The sequence below is a fragment of the Anarrhichthys ocellatus genome, unplaced genomic scaffold (genome assembly GCF_004355925.1).
Source record: "Anarrhichthys ocellatus isolate YVR2014 unplaced genomic scaffold, GSC_Weel_1.0 scaffold30, whole genome shotgun sequence".
NCBI classification, from domain to species: domain Eukaryota; kingdom Metazoa; phylum Chordata; class Actinopteri; order Perciformes; family Anarhichadidae; genus Anarrhichthys; species Anarrhichthys ocellatus.
This window is the reverse complement of record NW_022280060.1, coordinates 3516551-3539239: the sequence shown is the minus strand read 5'-3', so window position 1 is coordinate 3539239 and position 22689 is coordinate 3516551. Positions and strand designations below refer to the sequence as shown.

Below are 22689 nucleotides of genomic sequence, written 5' to 3'. Positions count from 1 at the left end.
TGTGTGTGTGTGTGTGTGTGTGTGTGTGTGTGTGTGTGTGTGTGTGTTCATCAGATGGTACCACGGTTCGCTGTCGCGTTCGGAGGCAGAGTCGCTGCTAACGCTGTGTAAAGAATGTAGCTACCTGGTGAGAAATAGTCAGACCAACCGCACCGACTACTCCCTGTCCCTACGGTAAGACACACACCCCTACACTGACTGACATACCACAACAAGCTAAGCAAACACCTGTGCACCTTCAGTATCATTCTCCAATAAACAGTGTTACAATTTAATTGCAAATTAAAAAATAATTCTGCCATGCGACTGAGAAGTGTGTGTGTGTGTGTGTGTGTGTGTGTGTGTGAAGCCACCTGAGCTACCGATCTCATATCGCAGTCTTCACACCTCTCCATCTGTCTCTCCCTCCTCTGTCTCCCTTCCACCATCACCCCCACTCAAGATCACTGCCGCACTGATTCCTCTCCCGATACTCATTTGCAGGGCACAATACTGCTTATCTGGTCAAACCTCTCCCTTGTAATTACTACCGCAATCCATTGTCCCGGCCTCACACTGCCCTCCCATCATCCCTCTGTCCTCAGCCCATCCTTGGCCCCTCTCTGGGGCCTTCCTATGTGGCCCCAGCGGGCCTTCTAAGTGGTAATCAGGCAGGTAGAGCACACTTGAGTGCACACATCATCCTCGCCATAATCACTAATGAATATGAATTACCTTCTGTGGGCCACACAAGAAGGGAATCCGGGAGGGAAGTAAGGGGGGGGTGACATATAAACAAGCTCATGCATTACTCATTTACATGAGTAGAGTGGGTTTGACAAGCACACACACACATGCACACTTGCTCAAGCAACAAGGTCACTACTGGCAATGGTTTCCTAGCTGGCGCATGTTAGGTTTGTAAGTAGTGAATTCTTGTGAAATGGCAAAATCTGTTATTTAGCTTGGTTAGAATGTGGGACTGTCCTTCATTGCCCAATCTGTAAAGACTCGAAGCCGCTTAGATCTCTAATCGGCTTAAAGGGAAACTTTAGTTTCATACGGCCTTTATTGTCTTAGTTTTGGCCATCTAACCAGTAATGACAGCTAATTGCTGGTATCGAGGAACAGAACAACACCAAAAATAAGTCTGAGGTGGCAAGAAACAAGAGCAATCTGATGATCATACAGGTTTTGAAGTAAGCTCCTGATCAGCTAAATGAATTTGGAAGAGAAGATGGTAAAAAAAGCAAAAGTAAACACCCACAATATTACCCAAACTCATATGTAGTCATAACTCCATCACAGTTTAAAGGCTTTGACCTACTTTCACGTTCCTTACATTCCACTGTCTGACACTAATCTACCCCTTGTCCTCCAGTTCTGTAGTCTGCACATGCCAAGGGACGACAATAACCTCGAGTGTTATCTTGTGTCAGGTATTTTGCATCAGGGCCATTTACTGGAATGCACACTTGAGTGATCTTGCATTCTGTTTGTCTAGTATGCCTGGAGAGAAGACTGAAAGCTTGTGTATGTATTCAAAAAAATGTGCAGAAGTTGTTGTTTTTTTTATACCAATTGTTATTGTCCTTCGAACACCAAAGCCTTTCAGCCAGATGACTGATGTACACCGTAATCCTTTGGGTTTTACCTCCAAACACAGCGCTTTAGAGATTATGGTTACAAACCAATGGCTTGTTTGTTTGATCCTCAGACATCGGCAAATACTTTGGTGGGTGCTATGTTATCATGGCAGATAGAAACGGCCACCAAAACTACAGTATTAAGGCCTAAGTTGTAATATATTTAAATTGAGCTTTTATGTCTCCACTCAGTCATGTCTGTGTCTAGACTGGAAAGAAACAGTAGGTTGGTCTTCATCAGGGTGTTGTGACTGGTTTGCTGACGCTACCTTTGTGATTGTCAATGTACCCTACAGCAAGGACAGCTTGTGTAATATCAACAGCTAAACTATGTGAAATAATGCAGCTAGCCTTGGAAAAAGTGAACCTCACCTCATGTAAGATCTGATAGTAACGTGGACAACGGGAGGAATGATGATGGTTGTTCACTGGAGACCAGATGAAGAACATGAAAAGTGAGTCGGCACTGAAACAGACAGGCCTGCCAGAATTAAACCAGCATGAATATTTATGGAGGAGCTCTGGTACGTTCTAATGTATCATGAGGTACAAAGAGTCCCCAAAACAAACGGGACCGGATGAAAGCGTGCTGTCAACTCCGAGTGATGAAGCGTCTGGCTCTTGAGGCCAGTGGAACAAATCATAAACTGTTGTTTGGCTGTTTGTAGTCACAGCGAGTGTTTTTTGGGGGGTTTAACTTCTCTATAAAATTTAATTTGGTTGACTAGAACAATGACAATTATGGGGACCGACTTCAACCGTCCTCTTTCCCTCTGCTTCTATAATTAGACATACATCATGAGTGGCTGGCTCTTAAAGGGGAAGTCCTGTCGTGGCTGAATATCACTTAAAGGGAGGAAGCCAGTGTGCTTCTCTCGGCTAAGCCGCTTTCACAGTCCAGCGTTCGTCTTACTCCCTCTGGCTTTTGTCTTCCCCCCCCTGAGCTGTTACACCACTCATTCATCCATCACAATGTCCCGTCCTTCCTAATTTGTGACATGGTGTTAAATCTTGGTTGGAATCATGTCCTCCGAGTGCAGAAAAAAAAAAAGACGTGAACATAAATCCGGGCTGTCATTTCCACTGTGTCATTATGTGACAAAATGTCTGACGTTTTATGTGCCCCACATTTCATGTCATCCCTCTCCTACACTCCTCTCTCACTTTCATATTCCATCTCTCCCACTCTCTTTCCTCTTTTGTCTCCTTCCATTATAAACCCTTTCTTCCTGTTTTCTCCCCACAGGAGCTGCCAGGGTTTCATGCACATGAAGTTCACACAGTATAAAGACGGCAAGTACGTGCTGGGACAGAACAGCCCTCCCTTTGAGACCATCCCAGAAGTCATCCACTTCTACACCACGCACAAACTCCCGATCCGAGGCGCCGAGCATCTGTCTTTGCTGTTCCCCGTGCTGGTGCAGACACTCTGACGCTCCTCCTGGACCTCCGGGACGTCGTTGTGATCGGACACGTAAAGCTTGAATGTTTGATGGGATCTTCCCAGCGGAGTGAACCGCTCTCTCTTCTTGCTGGACTGGAACTACAAGAAGAGAGAACTGGACTACTTCTGATGATTCAACACGCCGTGGGCTAATGCCCTCGCCCACCACTGCTGTTGTACTTGCGCCAAGTGTCTCTAACATCCAGGGGATCGATTCACATGAAATGCAACACCTGAACTTTAGGCAGCCTTTGCTGTAACTTCTCTCTCGTTTCCTTACTGAACTGAACTTTATTACACGTCTTTCACAGCTGACTGAAATGCAGAAGAAGTTAGCAGAGCTGGAGCTGGGAGAAAGTCTGAATGTACTGATACCCCAGTTTATGGGAAATTTACATTTAATTACTGCTGTTCCACAAAAAACACCTCATTGACACTGGTAAAAAATATTGCTGTTGTAAGGTGAAAACCTCACTAGTCATATTTAGCTGATCTTTCATTAAATTGTCATCCTCGGGCTTGGGAGACCCTGTCGTAAGTAAATGTTGGAAAATTACATTTTCCATGAAAAAAAAAAAGAAGCTATTTTCAAAGATATAAGGTTTTTACCAACAGCAGTTATATTTCGGATGCTTTTCTACACAAAGCCGCACCTGCTAATCTTCACCCAGTCTGCTCTGCACTGTCGTGCTGCTGTACGTTGAGGATTTGCTGGACACATCTCCATGTTACTGTTAGTTCCTCCTGAGCAACAGAGACTCTGTGTTTTATTGGTACTTGTGTTGACCTCGCTGACCTGGATCTCTTGTCGTTTGCTTGCGTTTTGTTTGGTAGACAATGCTGGGTTTGTAAAAAAAAAAAAAAAGGCAACCTGTCACTGCTGTCATTGTTTTCTCACTGACTTAAAGTTAAGCTTGTAAGCTGAGATGCAGGAAACACAACTCTCAAACTTTGTGACTGTCGACCGCGTTCTCACACTTTCTACATATTTGAGCGCAGATTTTTCACTCGGCCGAGTCCTTACATGCTAGTTGGTGAGTTGTGTTTGAGTTACATGCGTGCCATCTGGAATGGGTTCCCATGTCTGCTGCCTGGTTGCAGCATTTTGTGGCAAACACTGATTTTAGAGGAGAGCCAACTTCCTCCAAACATTTTATGAACATTGGAAATGACAAATGGAAAAAATATTTTCATCATTTCTTCTTTATCCAAAATTTACTGGGTTGTATTAATAATTATTATTATTATTATTATGGGCAGTTTATGTCACTAATAAAAAGATGATGGGATGTATAATTTACCCGCTGTGTTAAAGCGTCTCATCTGTATATGCACAGTGTTGATTCTACATGTAGATCAGTGGTTCCCAACCTCGGGGGCTGGGACCCCCCAGCAGGGGTTCGGAGATGAGTTGTCTGAAAAACCAAATTCTGCTACACGCAATCATGTTTATTTTCAGACTGGTGTAAGGCTTTCTCTCATTTCTTGTGAAATACTGTGTATTTTTTTTACGCCTCAAAAACAATTTGAGAAGGAAAATCTTTTTTTTTTTTTTGGTCTTGTCTTTGATTCAAAAAGAAAAGACTTCCAAAATATTACCGTTTTCATGCAATACACTCATTAGACTCACCCGGAAAGAAGGAAGAGAGGCACAAAGGACTTGGCAAGATCGCGTGCTCCACACACTCAAAATGCACGCACATTTGCTTTCCCTCATCCACTGACGGTTGGGAGGGAGAGGGTGAGGAGTACTGGGGGGGGTGAGGTGTGGCTGAGGAGGGGGGTGAGGCAGCCCTCATTATTTGGGCTGCGCTGCAGTGAAAAGCACTGGGATTGCTTTCATTACTGAGCCAAATGAAATAGCAGAGGCTGATTACCCGCGTGACGGAGAGAGGAGACGAGCTGGATCACTCTCTGTTGGGGAGAAAGTGAAGGAAGAAAAAAAAAAAGAAAAAAAAGGGAGGGAGACGCTGCCTGGCTGTATTTCCCCAATGAGACTCCAAACGTGTGTGTGTGTGGGTGTTTGTGAGTGTAAGCGAGAGAGACGGTGACATGGAGGGGGGGGCTGCTATAGTCTCATTTTTCAAACAAGGCTCCCTGGGGAGGGATATGAATATTAACGACGGTGGCAGTGCAGCATGTAAAAATCAAACAAATATCTCACTCTCATTTCTCTGGCTTTTGTGTAGCGCTTACCTTGTCTCTGCTTTTTCTTTTTTTTTTTCAGTATTTCATAATTTCCCTTGGCTAATTTCTAGTAGACTGAAGGATACCTAATCTAAAGCTCTATTCTTATTGGGCATTTGTGTAGTTTGGAACAAATGGCAACGTCCTTACAGCGTTATGACAATCTACACACACCAGAATCATGGTATGTGTGTGTATGTATGTGTGTGTGTGTGTGCAGCTGTCATGTCACAATGTGTGTAATGTCAGATCTGGGGGGGTGCCACCGGTTTGGTGGTGACTGCAGCTGTTAATCCATCAGACATGCTTGGAGGAATGAACACCTGTGAACAACGCAGAGCCAGAGTACATGTTGGGAAACAACCTAACATGCACACACGCATGCTTGGCCTAACATTATTTTATTAAATAGTTGGATAAGAGATTTTAACATGTTCATATCAAAAAGCACGGGTGTAAATGATACAGTGAATTATGGCCGAATTCCATTTAGGTGCTTCAGTTTCAGGGTCCTGGTGTTTCGCATGATGGATCGCTGACACGCTGTCATGTCTTACTGGGACACGAAAAAAAACAACAAATTAGCAAGTTAAGGAAGTAAAACATTTTAGAAATAAGTCAAACATTTCACATCAAAATTTCGCCATTTTGCCCAGAGCTCTCATCAAAAATACATTTTGATCTCAAGAGGGAGGTTAAAGGTTACATAAGATAAAACAGTTAAAGGGGACTTCTGTTAAAGGGGTTTTACAGCAATTTAGCACTGCACCTCCACGAAGTTGGGGGACTTGTGAGGGACAGATTTGTTGCTCATTATTTAGTAGTGAGTAAGATTTGAAACCAAGTTGTCCGAGGCTCACGCATGAGTTTCACACTTGAAGTCTTTCATGGGTGTCTTCGCCTGCCGTTGCTCTTTTTACACGACACACAAACACTCCAGGCTGCTCGCAGGGAATCAGCCAGCTGTGCACACGCGCTCAATGCCACAAGTGAGCAACGGGACACGCATGTCACACTAGAAGGCTGCCGTCCTCCTCCTCACTTATCCCCCATCACAGACACGCTAATCCCAGCAGTTGCGGGTGTGGGGGAAATAGATTGGAGGTCAGTTGTGAGCAGGTGTGTGCATGCCGTCAGGCCCCACCAGAGGACCGCAACCACAGAGGGTTTGGAGAGAAAGCAGCTGCTGTTTTGGGAGATTTTTTTTTGGGGGGGGGAGGGTGGTATTGACTTTGGCATAGATTGCTTATCCACTCCTGCCACCTATCTGTTATGGTAGGATGGCAATGAAAGGCCGTGTGCATAGTGTGCGAATACAGTTCTACTTCATTTAATCAGGTATGCTACTCTTTTGCAAAGAGAGTCCTGAGTGCAGAAGAAGAAATAGAGCAGAGATAAAGCAGTTGCTTAAGTTAATGTAATTGAGTGATCTTCATCTTCAATCAATGTATTGTGTGAAGTACTGAAGAGCAGTCTTCTCAGGGTCAGTATTTACTCATACGGTATGTGTCCCGGTCCTGGGATTCGTATCCCCTTCATAAACACTGTTAACTCTGTCATCATCGGGCTGTTTGTGTCGTTAGCTGCGAGCTGCCGGCTCAGCTGTCACCATGTTGAGAGCCGTGTGGAAGCAATAGATATGCTCTGAATTTGACTTTTAAGGTGCAATGAGCAGCACGAGACATGATGGTTGACTGCACAATGGCTTTCCTGCCCTCAAGAGAAACACCGAAATAATTCTCACATGAAAAATACACTTATTTAAATGGAGTTGATTTATGAAATACTCAATTAAGAGAAAAATAAGTGAGAACAATTTTGACAATCAATTAATCATTTCGGTGGTTGATGGTTCCCGCTTCTCAAATGTGAAGCTGTTTTTCCAGTTTATATTTTAAATGTGTTTGTTTAGACAAAAAAAAAGCAATTTGAAAACCACCGTGGGCTGTGGGAGAATTGAGATGGAGCTTTATCACTATTTTCTGACATTTTAGAGGACAAGCAATTAATCAAAGAGATGAATTAGTTATAAAAGCAAATGTTAGCTGCAGCCCTACAAGGCACACATTAGACTCAGGACTCCTATTTAATAAGACATCCTATAGAAAGGAGGCAATTGTTGTTGCTTCAGGAGACAGAAAATAAAAACATTCTTTTTCTACTTCGGTGGAGTTTCAGAAGCAATACCAGAGTCTTGATCCGCACTACAGGAGATTAATGGCTGTGGGGTGTTGAGGGGGATGCTGGGAGGAGTGTCCACCAATCCAAGTCTCAGCCAGCTCCTTCAGATATCCTCCCACCAAATGACCTTTACCTTGGCTCCCCCCCCCCCCAGGTTGTTCCCAGCTGCTCCCTGGATGAAGCCCTCTGATCCCGGGGAGCTTATCAGCAAAGTCTGCCTGTCTTCACTCTCTTTGTTGCACAAGTAATTACGCAGCTGTGGAGGTGAAGGTATAGGGGAGGAGAATCACCACATGCCACATAACTGTGTGGGCCTCCTCTGGTGCAACTCGGCTGTAGAGGAGAGAATGGCTTCAGCTGGGGGCTCCCTGCATGAGCGGGCACCTCCAACGGGACCCCTCGCCGATCTCCGCCTGGCCCCACTCCACCTACACGCTGCTTCGAAAAGGGGACTTGAGAATGAGAGAAGTGTTTCATACTGGCACATTCAGTAGCTCGGACCAGATGGAGTCTTTGTTCTTTCTCTCAAAAACACTCGAGGATGCTTACACACGCGTCTCTCTGTCACATGCAAATGCCCACATACACACATATACACACACACACACACATACACATGCATGCCCATTTCCTCACGGTATAAAACCAGGATCATGAGGACAGGGGGTGGTGTGATTCTCTTGTCCTCTGTCGTGTTCACATCAGTCATATGCAAATAGGCATTGTGCACAGAGAATGACACAAATCCACCATGTCTAAATCCTCAAAGAAGACTGGTGACGGCCATTTAGTTAACATGATTTATTAAGGTGTTTAACCCAGGTAGCACATGCAACCATTAAATGGTGTTTGTTTCTGGTGTTTGGACAAATGGAATCTGTCATCTTCTGGAATTTGAGGACATGAAGAAGATTAAAATGAAAAGGAATTTATGAATCTCTACTGAACATGTTTGAGCTATGTTTTCTTAGATAAAGATTGAAAGGATGATGAAACTGAGTCTGTGGATGAGAACAGTTGGGTCTTTCCTGCTCATCTTCATCGTGTGACTATTTTTCCCCTCAAAGGTTAGTATTTTTAACCTGGACCCTATTTCGCCATGTTTTTGTGTCTAAGTGTCTAACGGCGACAACGATTTTAAAATTGAGTCCAATATTGAGGGAAAACGTTGCAGCCAGGAGCCGCTAAACGATTGCTCGGGGCAATTCCTCACCGTCGACGAACGTCCACTAAAGTCGCTTGTTATTGCCACTGAGAGGCTGAGGTTGTTATAAACATGTCTAAGAACCGTATGGAAAGGACCCCATGGAGGAATAAAAACGTTTCTCTTTACCTTTCGCTTAATCCAGTCTGTTTGTTATTGTGTCGAACCAAGTCCCGCTCAAGGAGAAGTCACGTTCTGAAATCTTGCATCACATCCACATTGTCAAAATCTGCTAAATATTTCGCCATGACATTGAGAGTTGTTTAGATTATTACACCAAGCTACGCTTTCTGAACTCCAACACAATAAACTCTGACAACGCTCCGACAAACACTAGCACTCCTCTCACTTAAGTTTTCATTCTTAATATCAATTGCAAGTTTGAATTCATCACATGATGGTAGATATTAATAACTTAGCACCGTTTCATATCCTCATGTGTTTGTTTAATCTGTAAATTGAGCACAATTCAGTTGTATGTAATCACCATTGGGGACATTTGAGCTGATACACAACTGAACTTTTCAATACGTTCGATATGAAACCTGAAATCGTATTATTATTCTGAACTTCTTTGGTTCCTCATTTTTGGTCGATCTTTCTAGTATTTGTTCTTTAATTTGGATTTTTTCTTCAATGTTTCCAGTTAAAGGGAGTTGGATCCATATTTTTGAACAACAGTCTGTCTTGTTATTGGAAGGTTTTTCCAAAAGCGATTTTATCACGACCTTCTCTATTATCTATTTTGGGAATATATTCCATGCCACAAGTTTTTTGGCTTGAGACGAAGACCTTCTGACTTTGTATTTCCCAGGTATACAGCTTAGTTGTCTAATTGATGCCACTGAGCAATTAGCTGGCACACCTGGTATTTATTAGCAGTCGCTTCCAGAAACGTCCTACTTCTGCTGAAACTGCATCAATGCTGTCCTCTGTGGAGTAAATCTGTATGTTGTATGTTCACCTGGTTATCTAAATTACTGACGATGAAAAGGTCTAATGTTCTTTATATTATTCACTTGTGTGGACGTTGTTTTCCTTACTGCTCCAAACTGATTTTCTGAGACATTTGAAAGACATTTGAATCAAACTAAATCTAATGAGGAAATAGGAACAAGTTGGAGCAGAACAGTGAGAATGATAAAAAGGAGCAGAAGGAGAGAGGGATTCACTGACTACAAATGACGCTGGAGCTCAACATTTTGTCATTTTCCTATGTTCCAGATGGCATAAGGCCACCGTCATCCCCGGCTAATTCAAGAAGGAGAACATTTCTGACAGGAAGGAGCCAGTGACATTTAAACTGGAAATGCGCGGCTGTTACTGCGTCCTTGCTGTCCTTTTCCATCAGATCCGGAGGTGCAGAGCAGAGACACATCCTTCAGTTCAGGTGAGTATGAAATGCACAGTCTGTCAGCTCCTGTCTGGTCTTTGCTGTGCAATGCAGTGTGAACAACAAACTCTGCTGCAATCAGCCAATCATCTAATCGATTCAAGTCAAAGTAACCTTCACTGCTGCGGGTTTGTCGCAACGAAAAAACAAACGCATGAATTAAAAATCAGCATCTAGACAACAAACTTGTATCCACTTGAATTATCTGATCATTTCTCACAACCAAACCCTTTCCACAATGCCACGTCATATTCTTTTTTTATCTCAACGCATCCTTTAAATGTTTATGTAAAAAGCGTCATGTACATACTGTTTGAATTGTAATGTAACGAAACCTCAGTTTTAAATTTAAACAGAGATAGGAGACTTTTCACAATAGGAAGCTCTTCAAAGTCAGATTCCTGCAGTATCTTTCATGACTAACAGCTGTGACCTCGTGGAGCTGGAAACCCTTGGTTGAAATAAATATCAAAAGTTTCTCTGCATTATTCATAACCCTGGCTGACCCAGGTCTACTTATGAATTGGATTGAGAGGGCATCAATCAGCTTCCCATTAGGATATTTAATGAGTGCAGCCAGGTTAAATCTCATGACACTTCTCTTCTTCTGTCTGAATAACTGACAAATCGGAGCATTTGTGCATTTATATATGTATGACTTAAGCTGTTATGTGACTACAGACGGATCTACGGTTCATATGGTGCAAAAACGTGCAGACAAAATGTCTGGTTTTCCTGTAGACCTTAACAATGTTTGCAGAGGACCAACACAGACTGAGTATGGCTGAGAGGACGGGGGTTGGAAGCGGGCAAGTCATTGATTGAATATCAAAACATGACACGTGTGAAACTCTCATAAAAGGCAATAGGATTTTATTTCATTTGCTATATAATGGTATCAGGCACTACACCACCCTAGACAGAAATGTAATTTACAGTCTACCACCATTAAATAATTCACATCCAACACTCTTATTCACTAGTGGTTAGTAGACGTGTGTGAGTGGTTTCTAGATGAGCTGATCAGAAGCAAAAATGTCCAGTTGATGCTGACACAGTAGAGCTTAGATAAAATATGAGTCAGTCCTGCTAATGTAGAACTGAGCTTGAATTGTCCAAAAATGGCCACCATACAGATATCGAACCCTACTGATTAGAGTTTATCCTGTAGCACCACCGCGAGGACAATCTTTACGCTCTTGCCCACTAGTGGTAAGAATCTAATAATAGCAATGTTGCTGCCATTTGTCATTCATCCACCACTTTTGATTTGTGGTGTGTGTGTAATGAGTATCACAGCCTAATGAGGCCGCTAGTCTGATAAACAAACCATTGATCCTGTTCGCTCTCCCAGTGCATCTCAAATCATAACAAAAATCAATAACTAAGTCCTAGTACCGTGGTGTTTTCTATGCACACAACCTATTTTGAACAGGAATACCAATAGTATTAAGATGGCAAATGTTTTCACAGAAAATAAATACTTTACCAAATCCAGTTGTGATGGAAAATGCAGGTGCTTTAAGAGTGCTTGCATATAGCACATGCAAAAGAAGTGCCCCAAATTAATCTTCATTGTTTGTAAGGACACAATAAAATAAACGCATCGACAGACACGACACTAATAGTGTTAATTATACACATTTGATTTTTGAAGCATTACCAAGTCTAGCTTCAGACATGAATTAAGACGATATATTACATTTGGGGCTTGGTTTAATACATGTCTATGAAATTGTCCTATTATATTTCATAACGTTAATCATAGTGTAGGACAAACACAACATATCAGTAACTCTGGTGTCGTGAATAATATTGCTGAGTTGTTGTAAATAGTGGCTTTAAGTGATTTTGATTGTACTCTCATCTGCATTACTATCGTTCCAACTGAATACCATCCATTGCTACACTGGTCATAGTGCATAAACAAAAAGTGGCTGATAGCAGGACTATTTCAGTTCTGCGTCTTCTTCTGTGTGACTGCAAAGCCTCATTAAGGTGCTTCCACTCAGAACTTGCTGAGGGTCGGCAGCGCCCCCGCCTTCACCAGCACAGCTGAGAGCAGGTCTGCAGGCCCGGAGGGATGGGGCACAGCAGTGGCTGAGGGATCTCCATGCTTGTTGTCAGCGTTGATAGGTGTGGGAACCTTCCCTCTATTCAGCGTGGACTTGCCAGCCCCACTGCCCCCTCCTGCGCTGGTCTTGCTGTTCTCCACTGTGGGGATGACCGTGCCCAGGTTGGGGTTACCCCCCACGGGAGTCCCAGTGTGCTCCATGCTGGTCTGACAGCAGCACAGCTGCCTGAAGAAAGCCGCCCTCATCTCCCTGCTGGACAGAGTGTATATCAGAGGGTTGAGGGCAGAGTTGAGCACAGCCAGGGCTATAAACCAGTCCACCTGGTAGAGCACAGGGCACTTATCTGGGCTGCAACCAACATCCAGCAGCAGCAGGAGGAAGAGGGGGGTCCAGCACATGACAAACACTCCAAGAACAATGACCACTGTCCGCAGCAGGGCCAGCGAGCGCTCTGAAGGCCGGCTGCTCACCCTGCGGCCGCTAGAGGTCACCAGGCGGTAAATCCTGATGTAGAGGATGATGATGGCCACCAACAGGGCGCTGAACACACTGATGCAGAAGGCCACATAACTCTTAGCATAGAGCGGCAGCACTGTGGAGCAGGAGGCCATGTTGTCCAGGCAGTTCCAGCCCAGGCTGGGCAGGGCACTGAGCAGCAATGACACGAGCCAGCAAGCTACCAGCAGTCCAAGAAGTCTCCCCCGACCTGCTGTCTCGCACGGACGCAGGCGCACCATAGTCATGTGCCTCTCGATCCCAATTGCCAGGAGGCTGAACGTGGATGCGCTGAGGGCCACAAACATGCTCCCTTCTCTAGCCAGCCACTGCAGCGGCGTCAGGAAGTAGGTGTTGCTTCCTGAGGTGAAGATGTTGACCACATAGGCCACGCCGGCCAGCAGGTCTGACAGCGCCAGGTTCCCAATGAGGAAGTACATGCGGCTGTGGAAGCGCTTGTTCCTCCAGAGAGTGAGCAGGACCGTAACGTTCTCCAGAACGATCAGCACGCAGATGAAGAGCAGCAGGGCCATCTTACAGGCCCCGCTGCTGCGAGGCTTGTCCCACTTTCCTGAGTGGTTGTAGTGGCTGACGATGACGGCGTTCATCCCCTCCTCCAGCCGGTTCCCCATCCCGCCTGTCCTTCCCGGCCTTCCTCGGTCACACACAGCAGAGGGCGCCACAGCACTGGACACAGCGGAGTGAGGCGAGGCTGCTCAATCAGGCAGACTCACAACTGGCATGTTGGATCCTGTGAAGGACCTGTTAAGAGATCAGATACTCTATGAATTTTAACTCCGTTTCAATTTGAGATTTTGTTATTTTAGGCTGCCTTGAAACATCTGGCCGGGGACAGCAGATGGAAATTAGCCTCTCTGGCTAACTCTGGCTCACTTACAGTGCAACTGTTGATTAGTGTGCATTGTCCCTGAAAAATAAAAATAAAAATAAAAAAAGATTGATTTTTAAAAGTTATATTCAACACTTTAAAGTTACATTCAACATCATTTTGGATAATGTCTGTCAGAAAAAAAAATGTAGGACTCCTAGAGTATGAAAGTAATTGTTATGTAGAACATAAAAAAATAGCAATTAAGTTAAATATTAGGCCTACCTAATTCATAATAATGTATCTAATCAGGGAAGTTCATTACTGAGATTGTGTCCTGGCCAAGACAGCAAATGACATATTAATAAACAATATAAAACAGATTTATAAAGAAATTGATCAAATAAAAAATACAAGGAAGAAGTAGCAGCTGTAGTTTAGGACGTTACAACTTGATAGTAAACAAACAGCTGTGGCGGTTACTGCTGTTCATAAAATACGTGCCATACATTTTCTAATTTCTGTGACTTGTAAATAAACGTTGATGCAAAAGGTTCCAAAATAATCCTTAAATTATAGGGTACATGTAATTATGAAGTTGGGTGAACAGGGTTCTAGAAAATTGTGTAGCCCAAATTAATAACACTGTAAAAAAAATTTAAACAAACGCTATTCTCACTATCAAAATAAAATGGTTGGCGACGCTTTTACACTATTTCAGTTGAAAAAAATATGTTTACTCATGGAGGTCTGATCAACTTTCCTGTTTTGGAAAAGTTACTCAAAGTTAGGAGTGATCATTTGGAAACTACCTGAATACTCTGCAAAATAAAGTCTGCCACAGTATATTCTTCATCTACAGTAACGTATCGTACCTGTTGGAGTTACTGCTCTCATCTAAACATCCCGGTAGTTTTTGGTGAGATTTGAAGTTATTTGGAAGAGCCACTTCTCTCTCCTGCGTAACGATGCGCTCGTGTCAAAATATGCGTTTGTCAAAAATGGATGATCTACGGCGTAAAGTCAAAAGTCCACGTTTTTTTCCTTCCTCGCCCTCATAAAAGTTTCCAATCACGGAAGTATTCGCCTCCAAAAATCCACTTTGTGCTGCGTACTGAACTTCATCATTGTGGCGTCCTCCTCTCACACTGCGACTCCCTCCAGTTTGGACCGTCTCGCTCTCCTCACCCCTCCCAGCGCGGTGGGGCGGGATCTTACCTCTCCATTCGGTCAGGAGAGAGGTCAGAGCCACGCGTGTCGTTGTGCAGATTTGTCGCTTTGTGTTCATGAAGCTGCTTTGCATTTTTAAACAAGCAGGTTTGATTGATTTTGTTTTAGGCTATTTTTTTTTTAAAGTGTATAGTTTTATTAAAGAGTTTTGTTGTTGTCTGAGAACAGCCGACTGTTTCAGACAAGAACACTTAATTTGTCTGTGTCATAAAATTGCTGCACTTGCATGTACCAACACATGTGACAATGTTTTGCCTCAAGGCCTTATAAACTAAGTTGTGTCATCCTCTAATAGATAGCCTTCTACCTCTACTGTTCTGCTTCGGTTGCATATTTTCAGGATTGATGATAATGATGGATTCTCAACCAACCATGTCCCCTCTCAGTTCATTTTTTTTTGGACCAGAAAGCTCATCGTTATCTAAACGTTGACCCCAGTTTCATCAAAAAGAACTGACTTGTGTGTTTTTTCACCTTTCTGGGAATACACCCCCTCCACTGACGGCCAAGAAGTTGCAACCGGTTTTATATTTGCGATTTTGATGACTCATTGTTTTTCATGTTCAAATAAAAGATGACTGGATCTGTTTGCTACTTCAGAGTGTGAGATAGGTCAGACCTTTCCCATTGGAGCCAATAACGGATGGGGGAAGGGGAAGGAGTCGCACTTACTTGTCCTTTTATGCACTTTCTTAGTGTTCAGAGGAAATATGTCACTAAGAAGAAGGAGACAAGAGTCTTGTAGGCTGAATGTAGCTACGAGGTGCTGAATGTATAGCTATGAGGTCCTGCATATGGTTTCATCTGCAGTAGCCTACATGGGGTTGCATATACAAAGAGAAGGTTGGGTCATTAGGTCATAGGCAGTTAGAGACACCACAAGTGTGATGTTAAGTCACTGCTTTAAGATCTAAATGAGATCTAAATAAATTTGGTGGACAAATGATAAACTGTAGATCCCATCATGAGTGCATAATATGAGATTGGGAACGATTCGATTGGCTCTCAACATTGCGATGGCTGAGCTGGCGGCTCGTAGCTAGTGGTGCTAACGGCGCTAACAGTAAACTACGTCAAATGCGCAGAAAGAGCTAACAGTGTGTACCTGCGGGGGAACCGTGCAGAGCTGTGACCATCAGCTCCATCAGTACTCTCTTATACCGTGTACATAGAAAATGGTTGTATGCTGCTTAATAATGCTCTGAATGTCGGATATTGCTCCTTTTAATTTAAATGCCTTATCCCTGTGGGTAAAATAAGGCTTTTCCTTCGGCAACTTCCTGCCGCTGTGTGACTTGAGGACCCAACTGACGGGTGAGATCACAATGCCGGGACCACAGCTGGATGTGGATGGTGTGAAACATGCTGAGGATCATGTCTGACTCGCTCACTCCTCCTCTTCACCTCTGCTACTCCAGAACCAGCACCAACGCCCCACAGCCCTTCTCTGAACTGGATCTGTTACGTGTTTAAAAAAACAGAACGCACATTCCCATCAAATTCCCAAAAGCTATTATTCCAACCACTAAATGTTGCAATGGGTGGAAACAGAGGGGTAGGGGCTGTTACTTCTCATTGTTTATGCCAAGCATTTTTACAGTGACGGTCACTGGCTTTTGGCACCGTGATTTCACATTCAGCCAGTGAGATTGAGAAAGAGAGACAGACAATGGAAGAGGGGTCAAGGGACATCTGACCAGGAGCAGAGCAAAATCAGCTGAGGGAAAGTTTCTAGGGAATAGGAAAAAGAGCAGCGGAGGAGAGAAATGAGGCTCCAATTAAAAGGGTCAGTTGTAGGTGCACAGTGTTCTGTTTTTTGTCCCTACATGCTTCGATTTAGGTATTTTGAATACTGACTAACTAATGATGGAATGCATCTATTTGGCAGCTTAAGTTACTTTGATTTGACATATAAAGCATATGTTGAAAAAGATGTTGTGATGATTAAATCTTGAGAGTAGCTAGTGGACCTCATGGTGTGATTGTTTAGACAACCTTTGTGTCCAAGGTCAAAATCATACCTATAGTTGATTACTGTTCGAGGACATAAAAGACAAAAAGTCCCATGCATATGCTAAGAATTTATAGAATAGAGCAGGATATGTGTCTGCAGATATTGGATGCTTGTATAGCTTCAACCCAGCGGTGCTCAATAAAAATGTGATGCCAAGGCAAGGTGACCATCCATATCTGATAGCATGGTTTCAAGCCTCTCTAAAATAGCAAATTGTGGCTATGACGGGGCTACTGTGTTTTCTTTTTCTTCTTTTCTCTTTGCTGATGTTTGCTTCGTTTTTTTCAAACCGTCCATCTCTTCTGTTTTTTGTTTTCGTGCTCTTTGTTTTTGCTGGATCCAATGGGCTGAAATAGCATAGAACAGGCCAGAAATTGAGACTGTGATGGATGACGGTGTAGGCTAACAGTGACTGACAGTGTAACAAATGTTGATAAAAAAGAAGGCGAGATGGAAAGAGCAGGAGACTTAGGAGCGGCGGCTGACAGTGTTTCCCCCCTCCTTCTCCCTCTCTCTCTCTCTCTCTGTCCCACCGGTATCACTGATTGTGAGAGGTTACAGGCAGTCTGGCCCTCTTGCACATGTCAGCCCAGGCATTGCAGATTAATGAATGACCCCCAGAGCTGTTGACTTTACCCTGAGCAGCAAGAGATGTACAGGCGCTCTGACAACCCATTTATAACCATATGAAAATACCCCTTAGCTCTGTGTTGTTGCAAGCTGGATGCAGACTTCCTGGATGTTTGGTGCTGTGGTAGAAAAAGGAAATGTTGCTACAGGTCACCAGATCATGAAAAAAAAAAATGGCCGTGGTGCCAAGTCCTCTAAAAGTTAGTTGTTTCTGCATCTTTCTGTGTGAGGCTGCTGTGTGTTTGTGTGTACTGTATGTGTGCAGCAGCATTGTGAGTCAGGGCACACTGACGTAAGCTCGGGTGGTGAGTTAGATGTTTGGGAATGTAAAGTGTGGTGGGAACGAAGGAGAAGCTGCAGCGGTGGAAAAGCAAGGCCTCTCGGGCCGTCACCCCACTGCCCTCTCTCTCTACTCCTGCAGTTTACCCACACCCACTGAAAAAGTTTCCTCAAGAATTATAGAGAATGTTTGCTCAGCTCTACGAGCTCCAGCAGCATTTCAATATGACATGGATATAGATTTACAGTACAGTATGTAGATGTTGTGGAGGTTCAGACCAAACAGTGCTTTATTTATTGAGGAGAGATAAGAGACTAGTTTATGAACCTGACAATTGAACAACAACTGCTCCACTCCATCACTGTCTAAGTCTTGATGCTTATGAACACCATGCAATAGGAGCGGGTGTCTCTCAACGATTCGATTCAATGGCCCTGGAACATGTCAAGGAGTATAAATATTTGATGTGCCAGAGACGCTGTCGTTTTAGAGAGACCCAAACTGACAGTAATGTGCCTGGTGGTACAGAAAAGGGCAAGCGAACAAACACATCAACAACACTGAATGTAGTTTGATCTTGCATACATGAGACCGAGACAGAGAGAAGCATCATTTGAATGGATAAATGATGATTTATCTGTAATTATCTATCTCAACTGGGTAAAGGTTATATACTGGATTCAAAGCATTATCGCAGCAAACAACTATTGGTAATGTAAAGATGTAGTGGAGTTGGTGTCCAGAGCAGAGAATGAAGTTGCTCTTGCTCTTTGTGTGTCGTAATCCCAGTTTCTCTATGCTTTGTTTACATAAACCGGCTGGCCGTGCAACATTTTTGGGGCACATGAGTCTCTTTGTTGTGTCCTACTGACTAGCTAATGACTGTGGCTCTGCACTGCCGGTTACCGCTGACACCGTCTCAGCCAATGGTGTGGTCACCCCCCCGCAGGTAAACGCTGTTTACTCTGTCAGCACTGTTGCCACTGTTAGCACCGTTAGCTTCTAGCCGCCGGCTTAGCTGTTGCTATGTTAAGAGCCATGTGGAGACAATAGATATGCGTTGAATTCCAACGATGAGCACCTTAAACCAGCATACATTAAATACATACGACAATACATTAATCCTGCTGGCTCATGTAGAAGATAGCATTACCGGCTATCAGCTAAAGTTAAAATCATTAATGTTGGATGCATCACTCAGTGAGTGTTGTGTCTAGTAGGACCTACGGTTAAAGAAAGAAACTGGTCTTTATAACGGTTACGGAATAACTATCTGGATCCAGATCTGTCCATGCCTTAACTGTCCACCTAATTTCATTCAAATATGTAAAAACACTCTTCACAAGAGTTAAGAAATTCCTCGTAACTTTTGCTTTTTTTTTTTTTTTTTTTTACAATATGAATCCAATATTCCTGTTATTCTGGCATAGTTGTTGTTTTTGTACACAGATAATTGATAGTGTATCAACGTGGTGTTTTTTTGCATTGATGACATAGAAAGGATACAAATGTAGGTTGGACTCCCTGTCACAGTTCTGGATTCTGCAATTAGGGATTAACTATCAAAACAAGACTTCATTGTTTTTCCTTGGGGAGTTCTGTTCAGGAAGAGCTAAGTTTCAATCCTGGAAGAACACGGCACCTGTCTCCATTTCTACGCAGTTGCACAGTAACTGTTCCTTGGTTTGGGACTAAAGTGGACGATGATGATGCATTTGCTGTGGAGCACATTTTATTACACTTTAATCAAATCTGCTACATAAATACAATTATATATCCACTATAATCTCTGCAGGATATTACAACAAAAGCAACATTATCTCTATCTCGAGGACCATCACATATTTTCTTGCATGCAACATGGAGTATGTCTCTGTTGGAGGTCTTGAGTAGAGCTCTGCGGGCTGATAGTGTATCTGGAGTGGTGGTGCTCCTGGTGGGTTATCAGTGGAGGTCTGAGGTCTTTAAGGGCGCAAACTGACTGCTTGTCTGAGAGACAGCCTAGCTGGTTCTTTTAGATAACCTTTTTATCTGCATCCAGCTCAAAATAGCAACATCAGGAGTGCACAGATAGAAGGATAAATGGATGGATGTAAGACAGATAGATGTACAATGCATTTGTATGGCAAGTTGCAACTGCTGTGTGCAGAATCTGTATGATTTTATTCTTTTTTTCATTCTTTTTTTTTTTACACATGGAAGGCAAAGATTCCTCAATTTCTTTAGGAAGTTGTCAGGCGGGTCGAAAAGGGAGAAATTATCAGCAAAAAAGTGGAAGAAGTTGACATCTTTATTCTGCATCTTTCAACCAAAGCCCAGCAGTCCTGAATGAATTATCTGGTTTCTCGGCCTCAACACACACAACCTTTTGACAACGTAATTTGGAAATGATTAGAAATCAGAGACGGGAGTGTTGGATCGTTCCAATATTCATGTTGAAAGGCTGCATGGCTGGTGACTTTCAAATACAACAATTTAGGCCTTGCAGTAAAACACAGTGAAAACAACATAAAGTGCTTGTAAACATGGCTCCATCTGAATTCTTCATCATGGCGCCTTCATCTTCAAAATGTCACCATGTCTGTTCTCACACAATCACTCTGGAACTTTTGAAGTCAATATCTTTATGGCGTTATTTATTTTCTTGACAATAGGGGGCCTCAAACACGAAATAGACTTCAAGCCTTTGCTTTGCCAAAATATGTTAAAATAACTTTGACCTCAGTCATGGAAACAATCATGCCTGATTTTCTCAGACCGGCTTCTTTGATGTCTGGGAAAATTTTGAATAAGATTCCTGCGTGCACATTCCCATGTGCACGTTTGGTGAATGCAAAGCTAACAAATTTGTGCTGAAAATGAGTTGCCTGTGGGCATGATGCATATCTATGCCCATTTACTTATTTGTGTTTGTGTGATCATCTCATTTGCACCAGATCCACAACTTACTGTTCACGAAACACAAACATTATGGGGTTGACAGCCACACGGAGAAGAAAACGTGCATCCTTTACATGCAGGAAATATGCATACTATTTCTGGAAGTTTTTTTTTCTCTTGGCTGTCGGTGCTTTGTCTGTCTGCTGTTTTATAAGAAAGGGTCAAAGGGACATTTCCCTTGAGACGAGGACTGATGGCCACACAGTCCACATGTTCCACTGACCCCCAAACTTAAACCGTCTAGCAGCCCCAACACCAACAGTCTCTCAAAGCCCACAGACCCCCCCTGAGGGTGTGGGGTTGTGCCCCAACCCCACACCCTCAGCTCTCCTAAGAAATGCAGCGGGAGCCTGAGAAAGAAGTAACCCACTGACGGAAGCAGACCAGACTCAATCTCCAAATACCATCAGTACAGATTTAGAATCAAAAGACAAGCACATGTATTTTTTTCTCCTTTAGTGTCTGTATGGTACTCTGGTACAAGTCACAGAGTTTTTACAGGAAATAATGGTGCATGATTCAAGGACAACAGGACCTCACAAAAATACCAAAACCTAAATTTGACAAATATATACATACACATATATAGGTTTTATATACATTCTTTAACATGATCTCATGGGAAGGCGTATAAAAAGCACGTCACTTTTGAGGCTCTTTTGCATGTCATGGTCACGCATTCTAAACTTTTTGTGTGTCATTTAACACACTTCTCATTCCCAACTCGTCACATACAGACACACTTGTTTTAAACGTCACAGTTTAAAACTCGTGGCTAATGTTGTGTAAAAAAAAAACTACTTGGTTATATCCAGAGAAAAGATCATAGTTTGTGGCTTATGTTATGTTGATTAAGTTCCGTACAAAAGTTTAGAAGTTTCATACTGAACACCAGTCTCTTGGGTAAAAGTCGTATTTGTTTGACTCATCCATCTGCCTCATCCAACTCCCAATGGGGATTTTCTTGCTCTTATACTACGCCACCTGACTTCTGGAGCACTCTGAGCGGTTATTGCGGCGGAGTGCAATCCCAAATGAAAAGCAAATGAAAGCTTAGCAATAACGCATGAAATTACTTTAGAAATTGGTGTGCTATTGGTGTGCTATTCATACGCCATTTGGTAAGACCAAGCCTACTTATAACTGCTGAATGCCTATACACACTTATACAAATATACGTAAATACTGTATGGTAACTAGAGGCTCCCTTCAAGAAGAAACATATTTTTTTGTTTGAAATTTTGGAAAATGCATTTCTTGCTAAGAGTAATACGAGTTAATCGATACCACTCTCCTGTCTGCATGGAAAATATGAAGCTACCACCAGCAGTCTGTTAGCTTAAGTTACTGTGTCCAGTCACAACTGTAACCATATATAATGATTTAGGGAGCAATTTAATTAATTGAGTAATTAGTTAGCTTTAGCAGTGGGTAGATTTGGTAGATTAGTGGGTAGTAGGTAGATTTGTTACCTTTGGATAGAGCTAGGCTAGCTAGTGTCCCCCCTAACTCCAGTCCTAAACTATGCTAACTGGCTGCTGGCTGTAGCCTCATCTTCCCCATACAAACATGAGAGCGCTATCAACCTGCTCACCTGACTCTTGGCAAAAAGCAAATTAGCGTATTTCCCAAAAGGTCAAACAATTCCCTAATGCTCTTTTGTTATGCAACTGTTTCAGATAAACACAGTGATGCATGTTAATACTCTGTGCTGAGCAAAGAGACGCTTTGAGAATGTTGGCATAATCGTGTGTGCATTCGACGTTCAGAGGTATTTTCCCAGCATGTGACCCTGCCATAGTGGCTGTGTGAAATGAATGGTGTCGGCTATGTTTGTGAATGAATTACTGTGTGAATGGCAATCAGTCACAGCTGGGCTAACAGCCACTCACTGACAGTGGGCTCTGTGGCCTGTGTGACGCGGTGATGCTCAACAAAAGGAAAGGCTCGATAGAGATCTGCAGAGGTGGTAAAGGCTACCATGGTGACCGCTGAACCAGCAACAACAATAAGACAGGCCAGCCATCGGACGCGGACATCCTAAAGCTCCCTGGCTCCACAGACATGCTGGACAAAATAAAGGCTAAAAACACAAGCGTCACATTTCATTATACCGGGCCACTGTGACAGCTGACGGTCCACTCCACCAAGTATACCCAACA

At 43.1% G+C, this 22689-nt stretch overlaps 2 protein-coding genes across 7 annotated transcripts in view; one reads left to right on the top strand and one right to left on the bottom strand.

The window, feature by feature from the left end:
• The window catches only part of shdb (Src homology 2 domain containing transforming protein D, b), a 23876-nt gene extending 19507 nt beyond the window's left edge, over positions 1 to 4369 (top strand). For all 5 annotated transcript variants that reach the window (XM_031864031.1, XM_031864032.1, XM_031864028.1 and 2 more), the window contains 2 exons: positions 55 to 174; positions 2872 to 4369. In XM_031864031.1, the coding sequence (XP_031719891.1) occupies positions 55 to 174; positions 2872 to 3058 (307 nt within the window). In that variant the 3' untranslated portion in view covers positions 3059 to 4369. The remainder of the gene's footprint in view (positions 1 to 54; positions 175 to 2871) is intronic.
• Positions 4370 to 10260: 5891 nt separating this feature from the next.
• s1pr3a (sphingosine-1-phosphate receptor 3a) lies at positions 10261 to 14574 on the bottom strand. Of its 2 annotated transcripts, XM_031864353.1 has the most exons (3): positions 14309 to 14574; positions 13503 to 13532; positions 10261 to 13366 (listed from the first exon to the last, which is right to left on the bottom strand). In XM_031864353.1, the coding sequence occupies exon 3, from the start codon at positions 13234 to 13236 to the stop codon at positions 12043 to 12045; it is 1194 nt and encodes a 397-aa protein (XP_031720213.1). In that variant the 5' UTR covers positions 13237 to 13366; positions 13503 to 13532; positions 14309 to 14574; the 3' UTR covers positions 10261 to 12042. The 2 variants fall into 2 exon arrangements, with proteins under 2 accessions (XP_031720213.1, XP_031720212.1); XM_031864352.1 differs by lacking the exon at positions 13503 to 13532.
• Between the last annotated feature and the right edge of the window lie 8115 nt (positions 14575 to 22689).